At 36.9% G+C, this 17,711-nt stretch overlaps 3 protein-coding genes across 6 annotated transcripts in view; 2 read left to right on the forward strand and 1 right to left on the reverse strand.

Annotated features, from left to right (window-relative positions):
* Positions 1-3,422: 3,422 nt before the first annotated feature.
* LOC131354967 (protein FAM237A-like) lies at positions 3,423-5,721 on the forward strand. Its single transcript, XM_058393108.1, has 2 exons — positions 3,423-3,936; positions 5,500-5,721. The coding sequence occupies exons 1-2, from the start codon at positions 3,558-3,560 to the stop codon at positions 5,658-5,660; spliced, it is 540 nt and encodes a 179-aa protein (XP_058249091.1). The 5' UTR covers positions 3,423-3,557; the 3' UTR covers positions 5,661-5,721.
* A 3,116-nt stretch (positions 5,722-8,837) lies between these two features.
* Positions 8,838-17,112, forward strand: casp10 (caspase 10, apoptosis-related cysteine peptidase). 2 transcript variants are annotated; one of them, XR_009204662.1, is made up of 13 exons: positions 8,838-9,189; positions 10,430-10,710; positions 10,925-11,030; positions 11,252-11,387; positions 13,192-13,271; positions 13,441-13,477; positions 13,557-13,618; positions 13,714-13,741; positions 13,899-14,008; positions 14,106-14,220; positions 14,862-15,375; positions 15,669-16,088; positions 16,204-16,323. XR_009204662.1 is itself a non-coding variant. In XM_058390829.1 (12 exons), exons 1-12 carry the CDS (start codon positions 9,178-9,180, stop codon positions 16,355-16,357), a joined length of 1,635 nt encoding a protein of 544 aa, XP_058246812.1. In that variant the 5' UTR covers positions 8,852-9,177; the 3' UTR covers positions 16,358-17,112. The 2 variants fall into 2 exon arrangements, 1 of the variants encoding a protein (XP_058246812.1); XM_058390829.1 differs by lacking the exon at positions 15,669-16,088 and having other exon boundaries at positions 8,852-9,189; positions 16,204-17,112.
* The window catches only part of osbpl6 (oxysterol binding protein-like 6), a 60,982-nt gene continuing 59,402 nt past the window's right edge, over positions 16,132-17,711 (reverse strand). For all 3 annotated transcript variants that reach the window (XM_058390824.1, XM_058390825.1, XM_058390823.1), the window contains one exon: positions 16,132-17,679. In XM_058390824.1, the coding sequence (XP_058246807.1) occupies positions 17,644-17,679 (36 nt within the window). In that variant the 3' untranslated portion in view covers positions 16,132-17,643. The remainder of the gene's footprint in view (positions 17,680-17,711) is intronic.

Consider the following 17,711-nt stretch of genomic DNA (forward strand, 5'->3'; position numbering starts at 1 on the left):
TGTTTTTGGAGTACAGTTAGAAATGGTTGTAATAGAAAAGGTTGTACCATTAAGTTGACATGTTTTGTATTTTTATTTTATACAGCTAATGTAGAAAATCTACACACCCCTGCAAAAATTGACAGTAAGTCATGTGAGGTCTTTCTTTTCCACATAGTAACGAAATAAATTGAAGGGAAAACAGTAACATTTTAGAAGGAATGAAGAGAAAACTTAAAATAATCTGGTTGCATAAGTGTGCATGTGTTTTTATAATGAAGGGTAATTGTTATTTATATGGCTTATTTATAATGGAGGGTCATGTGTCTGTGCTCAGAAAAACATGTGATCAAAAGTAATCATTATACACCAGTCATCAAATCTTGTTTCATCCGACTGCTGATTACTGTCAAAAGGTATTGATAAGGAGAGAGGTACAAGAACATAGCTCTATACCACAGAACAGCATGTAGGCCATCATCAGCAAGTAGAGGAAATGAAGCAGCATAATGACATCAGAGAGGCTGCCAAGAGATCTACAGCAACATTAAAGGACCTGCAGGAAAACCTGGCAAGTACAAGTCACTCCCTACATATGACAACAATCTCTCTTATTTAACACATGTCTAAAAGACCATTCTCAGAAAATAAAATAAATAAATAAAATATTTCACCTTCTAGTATAACAACCCAAAGTACAGGAACAGCATCAGAAAATGATTAACATTCTGGAGTTAGCTCTAAATACTATCAAAATTTTTTGAAATGACAGAAGAGGGTTCTGTACAGGAGATCCCCTCCCATTTTGATAGATCTGGATTATTTTTTTGCAGAAACAGCTGAATAAAACAGCCAAATAAATACACTATATTGCCAAAAGTTTTGGGACACCCCACTAAATCATTGAATTTAGGGGTTGGGCTTGGCCCCTTAGTTCCAGTGAAAAGAACTCTTAATGATTCAGAATACCAAGACATTTTGGACAATTTCATGCTCCAAAGACATGAATGAGGGAGTTTGGTTTGGAGGAACTTCACAGAGTCCTGACCTCAATCTGATAGAACTCCTTTGAGATGAATTAGAACGGAGACTGTGAGCCAGGCCTTCTCGTCCAACATCAGTGCCTGACCTCACAAATGCGCTCTGGTGGAATGGTCAAACATTCCCATAAACACACTCCTAAACCTTGTGGAACGCCTTCCCAGAAGAGTTGAAGCTGTTATGGGTTGGCCAACTCCATATTACATTCATGTGCATGTAAAGGCAGACATCCCAGTTTTTGAATGGCTCAAAGTCTCCACTCTAATTCATCCCAAAGATGTTCTATAGGGTTAAGCTCAGGTCTCTGTGCAGGCAAGTCAATCTTGTCCACACCAAACTCCCTCATCCGTGTCTTTATGGACCTTGCTTTGTGCACTGGTGTACAGTCATGTTGGAACAGGAAGGGGTCATCTCCAAACTGTTCCCACAAAGTTGGGAGCATGAAATTGTTCAAAATGTCTTGGTATGCTGAAGCATTAAGAGTTCCTTTCACTGGAACTAAGGGGCTGAGCCCAACAACACCTGAATTCAATGATTTGGAGGCGTGTCCCAAAACTTTTTCGCAATATAGTGTATGTACTATGTTGAAAGATTATTATGCATAAAAGACTGAGTGCTGTATTAAAATCCAAAAAGTGTTTAGTATTACTTAGGGGTGAAAAAAATTATATTTGTCACTAGAACTGTATTATTACAATCACATTAAGGGTGGGAAAATGTCTGACGTGATTTATCTTGGTTGCACTTTGTACACCATTTAATTAAAGTAAAAAAAATAATTGACCTGGAGATTCACTATTTTGGGCTAATTAAAGGTACTCAGCATGTTCAGTAGTACTAGATGAGATTTGTGAACAAAGCTTTTCACAAAGAGGCTATACCTCTGCTCCCTGTCCTATATTGCTCTATATTTTCCAAATCAGACCACTAAGTAAATATTATAGCAGACAACGTCCCCAAGCAATCTGTTGTAGTTCCACACACTTTATGTGAGTGTCGTCATTTTCTTTCCCGTAATAACTCTGACCTTATCGCTTGCTGCCAAATTGAATGAATGAAAAATCAGTGTTTTAGCCCATTCAGACATTTGTGATAGAAAAAAGGGGTTGTACACGTGTGACAGTAGGACTTTTAATGCACCGTTTAGAGGCCGTTGAGAGGCTTTCTAGTCCGATGCATGCGGCCCCGTCCTTAGGCAGTAATTACGCATCCATCACTCATTCATGTGGCATTTTGCTAAAAGCTTGAGTGCGACACACACATGCGCGATGTAGAGCGCAAAAACTGGGGCGGGGGGGCTTTTACCACCTTCTGCCTTTAATTGCGCACTTACTGCCTCACTCTGCGGGACGCGGGCGGGGAATCTATCTCATCAAGACATTCAAGGTGTGAACTCTGCACCGTTAAAGAAGTAACTCCTGCTAAACATCGACAATTAAGTATCAAAGAAATACTTAATTTGCTATGTTGTCGTTGCGCGTAATTCTATAATTTATTTATAGGCGTACAATACACACAAGCCACACCTGCCCCGCAACAAATATACAGCCCTGGGCCCCGCACACTATACGAGACAGACCTGGCTGTAGAGCAAAACTTTTATTTATTTATTTATTTATTTATAAATAACAATTACAGCTAGAGAGAGAGAGAGAGAGAGAGAGAGAGATTCACTTGCATGTTGCAGTGTGTATTTTGTTGCTATTTTTCTGCATTGTCCTGCACCGCTGTTGCGCACTTCATGTCTTGTGTGTCTTTGCACAGTTTTGCACAGTCCAGGAACTTGTAATTAAGGGAATTTTACACTGTCTAACTCTGCCTGTGATTAATAAAAAAAACTTGAACTTTAACTCAAACTGCATTTCAAAAATAATCACACACTACAATGACTCAATAAATAAATCATTTTAAGGCTTATAGACTAAAGCATTATCTGAAGCTGACAGCACTATGACTTTAGTGCTCGTCTCCGTTCAGCTTGAGCGGAACAGCCCTGTTAAACGCAGTGAGGGGATTTAACACGGTGACCACCCCCTTAATGAAAATGAGGTTGTAAAGGATGTGCACAAACAAATCCTGTCAGTATTCGGTGACATCTCTAAGGTAAGCGAATCTTCTTCTGTTAATATATAATATATCAATATATAAAGAGTAATATATAATCGATGTTAACGATCGATTCTTAGTTTAAATGTGTTTGAATAAATAATTTTTAAGTGCGTGCTGTTTTACTGTATTTTTTAGAGTATTCACATACAAACTAAAGATGTTAACCTTAATAGCCAAATTATTTAATTTCGAGAGCAATATTTTTGTATCAGCTATGCGCAAACAAATTCCTTGTCGTTTATATAAATGTTTATGCTAAATGTAGCTTGTAATGCTCAGAGCTCAAAGTTTCCAAATATTTTTTTCAACTCTTTAATAGTTTTATAGCATTGTTGACCAACCTTCAGGCTAAAACTTGACACTTGGAGTTCAAGTTTTTTTTTTTAGGACTAATAGCTGAGTGTCTAATGTACTAATTACTTTCTCAGATGATGGATGACGTAGTGCTGCGCGCGCGTCTGGTCCTCCTGCTGCTCGTGGTGGTGCAGGCGCAGGACCAAAGCTTGGGTCACGTGGATCCGTTAACGCTAAGCCGCGCTGACCCGCGCTGTTGGGAAAGTGCTTCTGTGGTGCTGCTGGAGATGCGCACGCCGCGAATCGCGCACACAGTGCCTGACTTCTGGGATCTCATGGTGTTTCTGAAAGCCTCGGACAACCGGAAACACGGCGCCCTGTTTTGGGACCTGGCACAAGTCTTCTGGGACCTCTACGTGGACTGCATTCGGTCCCGAAACCATGGGCTCGGGAGGCGGCACATCATGCGGACAAAAAGGCGGGTCACGGTCGCGCGCTCTCTCTCTGCGGACAGTAAGTAGTAGTAGTAGATCCTGAAGAACATTTAAAAGGGGCGCGACTAATTATGCATAATTGGATATATTGTACAGACGAACAGACAAATCTTATATGAAGCTCAATTTGATGCCCCTCACCTCTTGCTGCTTTAATGCCTGGCTATGTAAGTTAAGTTATAGTTAAGTTATAGTTTGTTTGTTTGTTTTTGTTTTCCTCCAATCGTGGGTGGAATTACCCCCCCCCCCATAGAGTTCAGAGCAGCTTTTTTGTGAATCCTAACGCACTCAATTCAGTTACTCAGTGCTTTTCCAGAGGACTATAAATAAAATCAGCCGAGTGAGCTTATGACCAAGGGGTCAGGGAGGCTTAAAATCTTGGAGGGGAAAATATATTTAACTTGAATATATAATTAACTATATAATTTGCGAGAAATTATTATCTTATTGATGAAAAGGAGTGAAGTAAAAGTGACCCATTTATGTGCGCTCATGCAAGTTACACACATTCCTATATTATTAATCAGAGACCCCAAATTTCATTAACCATCATACATGAGCATCCATACCTTTTTCAGTTAAATATATTCATTTAGCTTTACCAAAAGCATCATTTGCCACGTGGAGACTGTTTATGCGCTCATAGAGGCAGCCTTTGAAAGGTCAGTCCTTAATTTGCTATGCTGTGGTTTTGCACACTGGTTGAGAGCTATACTCTCTTCTTAACTGACTTGTAAGTGCACACCACACACAATGCACACTTCCTCAGCCCAGGCCCTGCAAAAACAAACAAACAAACAAACGCATGCTCTGGGATTTGCATACCACTTGAAATGGCAATGACTCTTGGCTTTACTCGGTACAATCCACAGATTAAATATTGTTAAATATAATAAGAATAATAATAGGCAGGATGCAGACAAAATGCCTTTCAGCATACCAACTGTCACTGTATAGATACACCTCATAAATGTAAAGGAATTTATATAAATACAAAAACCGGAAAGCAAACTAAAATGTAAAGGGCAGAAAATGACGGATTCATATGAGTCATTAGGTGGGTGGAAAAGCAAGGTTGCGTTGAAAATTGTGCTTTAAACTGGAAAAGGGAATGGAGAGGAATAGTCTGCCATAGTTTTGGGTCAGCCACACTAAAAGCCCTATCTCCTGTGGCAAAGTTGAGAGGAATGGTCAGCGATCAGAAGCTAGGAGAGTGCTGGTGAATATGCAGGACTAGATAAGTAGGAGGTGCCAGAACATGAAGTGGAAATGAAAGCATAATTGCAGCATGTGATGTCTGATGAGCAATTGGCCTTGAGATCAGACTCAGAATGCTCAAAAATATACTAACTACAACATAGCAGGAAGTTAGCACCAGCTTAAGCAGTAATTCCACACACTAAACAATATTTTAACAATTTTTGCATATTCCTTTTGTCAAATTCACAATTTCACACAAAATGACAGTCTTTGTATTATTTTCAAAACAATGAAAAAGCTGAGCTTAAATACTGTTAAAGTTTTCATATTCTTATCTTGTTTTTTTTTTCTGAACAAAACTAATTTTGGCTGTTCCTTCTAGAGTCTATTGTGCAAGAAACGCAGAACCATTTTTCGAAGTTAAAGGAGTTTACTCGAGCCTGGTTTGAAATACAGGTGCAGCAGGAGGGACCACGCAGCTTGCACAATGATGCTTATCCCAAAACCAAGGCTTCAAAGAAAATTTCACACTTTTATTCATGAAGAAAAAAATGAAGATAAAATATTTTTTCCAGTGGCAACTTTTTTCTGTTTAATAAAATAATTTGCACCACTTCTATAGCCTAAGAAATTTTTTCTCCCATTTTGTATGTGCATGGTCTCATACAAAACCCAAAAATGGCCTATAATGTGTGTCGTCTGTGGACAGCCCATGCACTGTTATGCCCATATGAATCCCATGGGATTAGCTGACATTAGGCACACACCCTTTTTACCCACCAGCAGCTTGTTTCCGTAGATTTTGGTGAGCTAGAATGACATTATTGATGATATAGCCTTAAACAATATTAACTTGAGGGGCACATTAACTCTATGGATGCAGAGATAACTCAGGGGGAATCTGTAGAAAAGCTAGTAAGGTAAGCAAATCAATGAAACTTCATCTTACATGTGTAAAAATTTCAACATTTGAAATATGTTGATATGCAGTATGAAAAATATTTAGAAATGCAGTATGAGTTTATGCATTGACAGTATGAAGACTTAAAGTATGAAGTATACAATAAAATCAACAGGTGATATAAATGCCCCTATAGACAGATCACCACAGTTTTTCCCCCTCATAAATATTTTAGTGTACTGTTTTTATCTTCTGCCCAAAAAATAGAGCAGATGCCTCATCATATATTCTCATAGGTTTCTCTGTAATACTGTGGCCCACAAAACTCACAGTATTACTACAGGAAATACATGTGAGTGGCAGGAGGTTCAGAACGGTTAAAACAGCCCTGGGGGATATGGAAAGGTCTGACTCTATCCCCTGCACTTTTACTATTCTCAGTGTTTGTGTCTGTTAATCTAAGCTTCATGTTAAAAGTAGTTTACACAGTTAATACTTGTATCATTCGTTGTATATCCACAATGCATTCATACAATCTTTACTGAGATGAGAAAATGTCCCTAATGAAGATTTTTTACCAACAACAACTGAGTGTGGAACATGGATAACAGAAAAGGTAACTATTACTGTGGGACATTACAATTTTACCTTTTAGCATTAATGAACTAAACTAATTTAAGAAAACAGTTGACTCAAAGACTTAAGTAACAAAACAGTTAGCTTGCTCATGGATGCATCCATCCATTTTCTGTACCTCGTATCCTACACTGGGTAGCAAGGAACATGCCTATCCCTGGACACCTTGGATGAGGTGCCAGCTCATGACTGGACACAATCGCACAAATGCCCACAGAATATAGAGATGCCAATCAAACTAAAACTCATGTCTTTTGGCTGGGGGAGGAAGCTGAAGTACCCATTGAAAACCCCTACATCACAGGGAGAATATGTAAACTTTACATTCTCTGGGTGGAAACAGGAATTAGGGGTCCCCAGGAGGTGCAAGGCAAACATGCATTTTATACTGTAAAATTTGCATTAATATTTTTAATGTATTTATGTGAATGTAAGTGTTCCCTTGGAACAGTGGGCCTCAGTTTGATAACTGGATACAAGTGGACCATTCACAAGAAACTGGTATTCATGAAAATACAGTATTTTTGGGAAAATGTTTGTATCCTAATGGAAAGAAGTGTTTTATAAACTCACGAAAAATGGTACCTTGTATTCAAACACTGTAGATATCCTTATAGTTTTCCCATCTGTTCTGTCTTCAAAAGTGGTCAACATTTATTTTCTCAGCACCTACCTGTAAAATAATTTTCTGAAGATCTATCACATAATGATCAGGAATGATGCATAATAATCACACAATTCAATGTACACTAATCAAGTTTCTAGAATACTATTTGGACAGGAACAAGTTATAATATTACTAAGCATTATGAGATTTGACACAAAGTCTTACATCAATTCAGTCAAGACACAAGTGAAACGCTTTAGCTACTGTGTCTCTAGCAATTCTCTAAAATTCCTAGGTTTGTTGAGATAATATACTGATTTATGCCTTCAAAGATCTCTTCCAAACTCAAGGCCACCTTCTTTCATTTGATCAATGTAAACTGGCAACAATTTTCAGTGACTATATGAAACTCAGTGAATGACTTCAAATGCCAAGATGTGTCTTATAGTGTAGAGACCCTGGTGCTTCATGTGATTAATTCTTTCAGTAGGACAATGGAGTTTCTATGCCTCAAAGTCACTGTTGTAAAAAAACAAAACAAACAAACCCAAAAAAAATAAGGATGAAGCCATTCATGGCTTTCCAAAATAACTGGCCCAGGGCATTCAAGCCAACATTAACTAATGCACTCTCTGTGTTTCTCACAGAAGATACAGTTGTCTCTCATGATGAAACTGTTCTGCAGTATATTTAACAATGGCCTCTTTGTAACAAATCAAAAATAATACACTAAACTGAAAAGATTGCTCTGATTGATGGATTTTAAAATGTATTCAGTATTCATTTTTGCACTGTGACAGACACTGATAACGGATTTGCTATTTGTCATAACAGTATAGTATTTTAATGTTTTATACTTATAAAAAGAGAAAAAAATAAATCATGATAAATCCCATTATCAGTGTGAAATTACAGTATGTAAAAATGAAGTAGAAAAACAATCAGTTTAGAGAAACAAGGAAAAAACCTTCTCGCATGAGTGTGCACACCTCTGAACTAATATTTTGTTTTAGCACCTTTTCATTTCATCAGTCAATGTTTTAGCTTAAGAGTCTTTCTGAGTAAAGGTCCATCTGTAGGGCACACCTTGACTTGGCAATATTTTCTATTTTCTAGCTAGTATAAAATTGCAGGAAAGAGAAAAACACACACAGAACAACTTAAAAAGCCAGTAGTGGTCTGATACAAGGGCTGCTGCTCGAGTCCCTGCCTTCCCACTGCTCATGTAACCCTAACCCTAACCCTAACTCTTAACCAGTTAATGCTGATTGCCACAGGGATCCACCTATAGGAGGACAGACTGAGGCAGAGGCGGAAACGGTGGGAAAAGGAGCCGAGAAGGAGCACACGAAGACGGAAACATTTTTGAAAGAAAGTTGTTTTTATTTCCCAAACCACAAAAGCATTTCAACTACAAGTCTACTTTAAGTTAAATATAAAATTAATGTACATAGCTTGCTGTATGCTTTTAAAGTAGGCGTGGCTTAGTGAACCCGACGTTTGCGCCTCACCCTTTTTCTTAACCTTGGAAAGAGAGAAAAGCAAAACCACGTGGATGAAACAACTAAAACTGATATCAACTACAACGATAGTTAAAACACGCCTCCTGAAAATGTTTTCCACCTAGATACACTGACTTCAACATTATTTGCATTCTAACTTTCCGCCAGTGACACAGGCGTGACATGTGACCACCGCCGTACGTCTCCTATATATATATGTACTCCTCCTACTTTCGTTTTTACACTAGCTAGAAAGGAGGTAGAAATATTACTGAGTCATTTGACTCAGCACTTTCTGTCCCAAAATCGAACAAATTAGTGGCGGTCAAAAACTTCTTATTTTACAACTGGTCAAAAGATGGGGAAAAAAGTCCCGTCCGCCTGAGTGAGCCGACTGGAGAATAATCTTCCATCATGGAAGATCAGGTAAGTTTGGGTATAATACGAACTTCAGGTTTTAGGACACATCTTCCGGGGACAGGGGACAGAGCAGGGAGCGTCCGACGTGCGAGACAAAAAATAAAATAAAAGTAAATAAGCGACAAGTCATAATACGGCTGTCTGTAATCTGATTTCAATGATTTTTTTTCTTTCGTTTTTCAAGTTACATTAAATCAAGTAACCTTTATTTTTGTATTGAGATTCTCTTGAGACCTAATATTGTAGGTGTTTAGCAGTACATTAAATCTATTAATCTACTAGTAATCTATTGTTATTTAACTTTCCACCACATTACGGAAGTTTTATTCTGTTTTTGTAGATAAAGTCTTGTTGTTATGCAGTGTTAGGCCTTAAGTCAGTATTAGGCCTTTAACAAGTCACTTAAAGTAACATGTTTTCTGTGTTCATAACCAAGTGTTTCTAAAATTCATTATGAACCTATAAATTAAAAACACCAGTTAATATGAAGTAAAAATTGATCATTTCATTCCTGCAATAACTGTATAACAATTAGGGCCAATCTTATGTGGCATGAACATAAAATCACTGTAAGTGTAAATTTCATACTAAGTAGAATGCCTGTGTATTGTTTGACATTTCCTGTGATTATTAAGTTAAAAACACACATAAAAAGACAGTTGAATGTACATGTGTAATTGATTATTTAATTATTTTATTTCACTTTTCCTTTTTCCACTTACTGTATTTTAAGACTTGGGGGGGGCACTTGCACTTGTATGTCCTGTTTCCTACATCAAGATGCTTGTGTCAGCTTCAAGACTTCCTTTAGGTCATGTCAAGTGAATAAAATCACATTGTTTCTTATATGGAATTCCATTGCGAGGGGACAGTAACATAAGTTTTGACATTCACTTATCAGGCAAGGAAATATGATTATACACTGGATGTTCCACTGAATTCACTCTATATATAATTTAATGTTTATTCCCAAGTCACTTTTACTTTCTTATTTACTAATAAAGTGTTTACAGGAAAAAGAAAATCAATATTTTACATTTTAAGTTTTAAAAATTGTAAAAAAAAAAAAAAACTTTTTAATAATTAAAAAAAATAATAATTCTTTGCTGTTTTAAGACGGAGCTCATCTATATACTATAGATGTTAAAGTTAATAAAGTTAAGGTTTAATTGCTAGATTTCTCAGGAATGCATGCAAACATGTATACTGAAAAATGTCTCGTCATGTACTGTGTTGTTTTTGTAAGGAGTTGTTAGGATTCCAGGAAATTCTGGTGCGGGCTCAGGACTGCTTGAGCAACAGTGAAGTGCTGGAGCTTGTGTTCCTTTGCGCTGATATGCTCAGGAAAGATCTCAGCAATGTGGTCTCAGCCAGAGAGCTGTTTACTCAACTGCAGAATCATGACCTGCTACACTCTGACGATTCATCTCTGCTTGTTGAGCTGCTAAAAATCATCAAGCGTGACAAACTTATCCGAGACCTAGGATTAAATCCACAGCTCTTATGCAGTCGGGTCTCCCCATACAGGTCAGTGCTGCAGTTTGGTGGTACATACTTTGGTACTTTCTTGTCAATTATTTCACACGCTGCTCTGTATCTCTCACTGCTTAATCAATAGAAGCAGCGTAAAAGACATTTTTTAAAAATATTCAACATTTATTTCTAAATATAAATCTTCTAATCACCTTTTTTGAGGTTTCTTTCTTGAAAACAAAATGGTGATTTCTCTTTAAAAATGTAGGAAGATGTTATATGAATTGTCAGAGAACATCTCAGATGATGAACTAAAGAATTTTAAATTCATGCTATACCAGAGATTACCCCGCAAGAAACTACAACAAGATGTGGTGAGAATGTACCAATGTAAACACACACACACTAACCCATGTATTGTACTTTTATTATAGTAATTATAGTGTATTCCAATCAGTAATATAATAACACTAATATTGTTACAGTGCTGACCTCAATACCATTCAATAAAGTAAAAAAGAATCAGTAAACAATAAAAGATAAATAATTAAAGGCACCATATTATATCAGTATGGATGTAATGTCACATTTACAGACACTGCTGCAGTTGTTTCTGGAAATGGAGAAGGGGGAGTGCCTTGGTGCTGATAACCTCAGCACTATAGAAAAAATCATTGGAACTGTATGCCCTCATTTACAGAAAATAATCAGCTGTTATCAAATGGAGGAGGGTGAGTAAGATAATTGCATAATTACATAAACTAATTAATATTAAAATAATGTTCAGCATTGGTTTTAGACTAATTCTCAGTCAAGAGCAAAGGTTTTCATGAGTAAATTGCACAAAGTGCTTTAAAATAAAGAAACAAAAACAGGTTTGTACACTACAGCTGCTTTGTTAAGAACAAAAGTTTGATTAGATCTACTTCTTGAATGTTCTTGTGCGTAGTTGCTTTAACATCTGATTACAATGTACAGATACAAGTTACCACACATCCACATACCATAGATTTGAGTTTCTCCTGCAATGAAAAAGACCATGACATTTTTTTTGAGTAATTCATAACCAGTCACAAATGAGACAGGCCTGGTAGCAGCACTGGGTTTCAGCAAGGGCCTTCAGTCTTAGGCCACTATATAGATAGTAAAAAGAATGAAAGTAAATACTTCTTGAAATGATTATTCAAAGAGAAATGTAAGTTAGAGTAGGTTCCAGAGTGACCTCAAAATATGCTATATATTATATAATATAATATATTACATATTCTATATATTATATAATATAATAGTAAAAAGAACGAAAGTAAGTACTTCTTGTCTGTCGCATAGAAAGTCTATTAAAATTCCTTGTCTCAGCTTTCACAACATTTAACAATAACCACAATGAAGGTTTCAGTTCTATTAATTTAAAAGATAGCCTCTTCTAACCTTGTCAGACAAGTGTATTTGGGTGAAAAATAACGACCCCACCATTGTGCTGAGCAGAACTGCTGCAAAACTGTCCACTCATTTCACTATCATACACTGCAGTCACTGAAAAACTTAATTATTGGCGGCACGGTGGCTTAGTGGTTAGCACATTCGCCTCACACTTCCAGTGTTCTGGGATCGAGGCTTGCTCCCGCTCACTGTGTGTGTGGAGTTTGCATGTTCTCTGTGTTTGGTGGCTTTTCTCCAGGTGCTCTGGTTTCCTCCCACAGTCAAAAGACATGCTTCTAGGCTGATTGGACTCTCTAAGTTACCTGTAGTGTGTGTGTGTGTGTGCCCTGCGATGGGTTGGCACTCCTTGATGCCTGATGGCTCCCTGTGACCCGAGTATAGATCGGATAAGCGGTACAGACAATGAAATATTAATTGTTTAGCTATTAGGTATATATATATATATATATATGTATATATATATATATATATATATATATATATATATATATATATATATAATGAACGTCTTTAAAAAAAAAGTTTTTACCTTTAGCTTTTACCCAAACAAGTCAAGAGGTTTTTATTGTCATTTCAACCATATATAGCGAATGCAGTACACGGTGATATGAAACAGCGTTCCTCCACGACCATGGCACTACATAAAACACAGAGCTACATTACACAGCAAAGAACTAGGGCTAAAGAGTAAAAGTTAAATTAATCATTGACATAAAGTGCACGTGTTCAACCTTGTGCAAACTGCAGGACAAGAGACAGAGCAGGACATGTGACAGTGCAAACAGACAATACAATAAGCTACAAGACCGAAATGAGAGATAAAGAAAGATAGAGCCACCTAAGAAACATGTTTGTTGGTGTGCAAAACTGCATTGTGAATAAATAGGGTGATGGAACGTGTATGACTATAACATAAGGGAATTTGCCAAAGAAAGCATGATATAAACATTTGAACAGAGAAATTTGTCAATGACGGTGTTTACTGATATTAATGTTAACTGTATAGTAAGCAAGACATATTTCAAGTTCAACTACAGAGCATCCCATATCTACTGGAAAATCTAAACCCTAATTATGTGGCTATTCATTGAGTAGGTACTGGTGTTCCTGACAAAGTGAAATTCAGGGACAGGTCTGGTTCCCAAGGCACTTCAGTAACAACAAGACCAGTTCAGGTATTATATAAGCATCATTATTCTCACATCAAACTTTATTCATTATCATTTATTACACACCAATTTAACTTTTTTTTTTTATTGACTATATGACCCCTGTTCCTATGAGGTATCTCTTTATGTGCTCCTAATTTTATCTTGTGTTGTTTGCAATGTTCAATGCCATTAGCCTGAGGACAGCTTATTTGCTACTACATACCGCAAAGGTACAATTTCAGATTAAGCTCTGTAATAATATTTTGATTTGCTGACATTTATCTGATATTAATGAGATTCTTGGTTTAGATGTGGTGAATCCTGAAGAGCTGCTGCCGCCCTCATATTTTAATCAGCCACCGTCCACTGAGGTTGGTTTACACACCACTGTCTATTTGGAGGAGACTACCTTATAATTGACCTTCTATAGACTAATAACACAATGCGTATTTTGTTTATTTCACAGACACGTTCATTGCGGACTTCTTTCTCAGGTAAGGAGTGAAAACCTAAAACACTTTGAAATAAGTGGCTGGTCCTTACACTGGTGGCAGGAATCTGCCACACAGCATACATAGACTGCAAATTTGTTTGTATTTGTTTGTATTATTTGCTCATCTGTCTATGTGTATTCTGTCATATGGCCTCCAGGTGATGCTGTACAAGCGCAGGTTGCTTGCTTGAATGTTACTAAAACTCAACACCTCACCCAAGGTGACAAGAACACAAGCTATCCTGAACCTAACCAAAATAAGCCAGTGGTAAATTTCTCTCCTTTAGTAATTTTAGCATTTTGCAGTGTGTGTGATGTGTGTGTTGGTCTGGGATGCCAGCTTGCTGTACTTTGTGCTTGATAAGGTGGAGCAATATCACATGAGTGGAGATTGGAGAGGACACGCCTTGATCATCAACAACCATGACTTCTCAAGGTGTCCGAGATTAAAAAACAGGGATGGGACGGACTTAGATGAGGGTAAGTACAAAATTATAAAAAAACAAAACAAAACTAAGATTATTAAGCATGTTTCTAGGCATATTTAACCATTTGTAAGCTTTAGATTTTCTTATTCTGTTGGCATTTTGCTTCTTTTTGTAAAGTCAAATTAGCTACTAATAGAACAAGAAAATCTAAAGCTTAAAAATAATAGGACATGTCTAGAAATAGGCGCAATAATCTTGTCTAATAGATTTGGTTTAGTGTAATCTTATTGTAAGAAGTAGTATAAAAGTAGTATAAAAATGTTGACTGGATTCAAGATGTTTTAGCTTGCTAGTATGACATTTTTTGCAGTGCGTCATCTTTCTTTGTATGGCATCCTGGATCAGCCATGTTGTGTTTTACATTTATTTTACATTATGTGACAGAAAACCTTTTACGTCTTTATTTTTAAGTCATTTTTGACAACTGAGCAATTGAAGGTTAAGGGTTGTGCTTGAGGGCCCAGCAGTAGCTGCTTGGTGGATTCGACCTCACAACCTTCTGATCAGTAGTCCAGCTACCACATCCATTCTACCACATTCACAAAGAGCTGCTTGCACTGAAAGAATTAATAAGCAGTATAATGCTTAAAGCTGACATTAACGTGTATTCTGTGTGTGTTTGTGTTTATGCAGAGATTTTAGTTTCTGTGTTAAAATGGCTGGGGTTTAAAATATGGATAAAACAGGACTGCAGTAAGGAGAGCATGATGAAAGCTGTGGCTGAGCTGTGCAGGCAAGATCACACTCAGGCCGACTGCGTGGTGTGCTGTGTGCTGACTCATGGCAATGAAGGTGGTCTGTATGGGGTGGATGGAGAGCGAGTCTTGATAAAGAAGTTGCTGGAGCAGCTGGATGGCCATCATTGCCTCTCCCTCATACAGAAACCCAAACTCTTCTTTATCCAGGCCTGTCAGGGCGACAAGGAACAGACGGCAGCCTTCCTTCAGTCGGATGGTTCTAACAACACCTCAGACAAAGAGTCTGGCTTATTCTGTGATGCTGAAGTGCCCAGAGAAACCATACCTGTAGGAGCTGACTACCTAGTAGCCATGGCGACAGTGCCAGGCTATGTCTCATTCAGAGAGAAAGTCAGAGGAACCTGGTTTATTCAGTCACTGTGTGAGAAACTCAAACAGCTGGTGCCAAGGTGAGACCACATCCTCTATAGTTGATCTCTGCAGAACAGCCGATTCACTTTCTATTTCACTTGAATTCTTAACAGTACCTCTGTATATATGAACAATTACATGAGACTAATTATGAAAACATGTTTCACAGTAACAAAATACTTGTTAAACAAATATCTCTAGTTACACAGAAAATTTACATTGCTTTAACTTAAAAAAAAAAAAAGCAACTTTTTACTACTTAATGAAACAAGGCTATCTGTATTTATGTCCATTCAGTGATGCTTTTGGCATGGGATTTGTTTAATTCTAGATATCTGTGCGCTTCTAACATTCTGACAACAGATTGAAACACTTTGGGGAAACCCAACAGCTATAAAAAACTATAGTATGGCCTTCCTGTCTGGAAACTGATGTGCCTTACAGGAATAAATGGGAGGAGTAGGAAACATACACTGAAGATTTTCACTGTCAGGTGCCATTGACTCATTAAAAGGAATGTGATAACCGAATCATGTTATTATGTGTCATGTGGCTTAATAAGACTGCAGAAAACATATTTTTGTATTGAAAAGTTTCGATTTCAGGCTGAAGACAGTTTCACTTCAGAAATGATATTATTACTAGCCAGTGATACTTGTATAACTACATTATCTACCTGTGATGTCACTCAGTAAATAGTCTTTGTGTTGTCTTCAGATACTAAAGGCAGTAGCAGATACTGATAAAGATGGTACTGAGAAGACACTGATAAAGAGCAATAACTACTACTGTACTTTGTGATTTTATATATATATATATATATATATATAAAACTAATTACTAACCCTACTATTTTCTGTATGTAGTGGTATTGATCTGCTGTCCATCCTGACTGAGGTAAACAAAGACGTGAGCAGGAAAGCCGACAAAAATGGAACCAGGAAACAGATGCCACAGCCAGAATTTACACTGACTAAGAGAGTAATATTCCCTATACCAAAAACCCCTCTGCCTTCCTAATTATCATTTAGCTGAAATTTCATCTGGATTGCTATGTGTGGTAGTAAATTGATCATATTGTCTTCCGCAAAACCTTTATGAACTGTATTTAAAAACTGCCAAAGTTATCCAGTATGAAAGAAATAAAATCAGTAGACATGCGCCATACTGGAACCACTTTCAGTTTACTTTCTACTACATTACATTACATTTGATATCCTGTTATTAAATATGACAATATGACCCAATTAAATTAGGGGTTTAAGAATATTACAAATGTAACAAGATGATTCTTTATATGTTTGCTATTTCTATGTTTCTATGGAGAATGCTGTAAAACATTTTACAAATATATATATTGGGTACATACAGTGTATTTCTGCCAAGTTCAGTAACTGTCAGTAAACATCATACTGAAAGACTGTTGTATTTTTAACCTGTGTGCCTTCTAATGCTGTCACCCAACATCCACTGGGTTTATGCTTCTTATATTGATTTTCATTTGAATACAGGCAGACCTGATAAAGGTTCCCGGGGTAAAGCAATATGTGAGAATACATGTGAAACATTTCATCATAGAAATTATGTTATACATAGCAGATTCTTGTGTTAAATTGATCTGTTTAGACCAGGTAAACTACTTTAAAGATACCTCTTGTAAAGTTTAAATGTAAATGTCTTCTTATTTTTATAATTATTACTTTCCACTTCTTTTCCTTCCGTTTCCGTTATATTAGATTTGGTGTTGAAAATGAATTAAACACATTCTAATTCTATGGCTGAGATCAAGTTACTGTTTTTGTGTGGAGTTTTGCATGTTCTCCCCATTTCAGGATAACATTTTTACTGAAGATGAACGAATGAATGATTCAATTAAAAAATATTATTATGGGAAATCATGTCTGAACCTTTTCATAGAATTTTGGTAAATTCTTGTCAAAATTTGACAAGAAATTAAACTGAAAAGTACCACTACTATAAAGTCCATATATATTGAAACAGTAAAGTGTTGCATGCATTTAAACTCGGTTTGGCATTGAGCACTGGGTTCTGGTTGTATCCATTTTCTGCTGGTGTACCAACCTGTCATTGTTAAAAGAATAAAACTAGATTGTCTTCAGTCATTTTTTTAATTTAATTTGGCTCACAGTATCACATTGGTATTTGCATGTTGTATGGATTTCCACATAGAGGCTGAAGTGTATCATAATTCACAAGTGTTTAAGTGAAACTGTGTATAATCTTGAGGGTCACTTGATCTGTTGATCTGCTCCTTGTCATTGATGTATCTGGGTGGTAGGGTGCTGTTAAAAACCTTTTCCAAGTTCTGAGAGACGGCACATCTATTAGTAAACACCACAATTCATTCTCCATT

The sequence above is a fragment of the Hemibagrus wyckioides genome, linkage group LG06, assembly GCF_019097595.1.
Source record: "Hemibagrus wyckioides isolate EC202008001 linkage group LG06, SWU_Hwy_1.0, whole genome shotgun sequence".
NCBI classification, from domain to species: domain Eukaryota; kingdom Metazoa; phylum Chordata; class Actinopteri; order Siluriformes; family Bagridae; genus Hemibagrus; species Hemibagrus wyckioides.

Coding starts and splice junctions, on each gene's coding strand:
- casp10 (XM_058390829.1), top strand. Junction 11,031..11,251: donor AGAAACTACAACAAGATGTG/GTGAGAATGTAC, acceptor TCACATTTACAG/ACACTGCTGCAGTTGTTTCT. Junction 14,009..14,105: donor CTAACCAAAATAAGCCAGTG/GTAAATTTCTCT, acceptor GTGCTTGATAAG/GTGGAGCAATATCACATGAG.
- LOC131354967 (XM_058393108.1), top strand. CDS start 3,558: ATGATGGATGACGTAGTGCTGCGCGCGCGTCTGGTCCTCCTGCTGCTC. Junction 3,937..5,499: donor GCGCTCTCTCTCTGCGGACA/GTAAGTAGTAGT, acceptor TGTTCCTTCTAG/AGTCTATTGTGCAAGAAACG.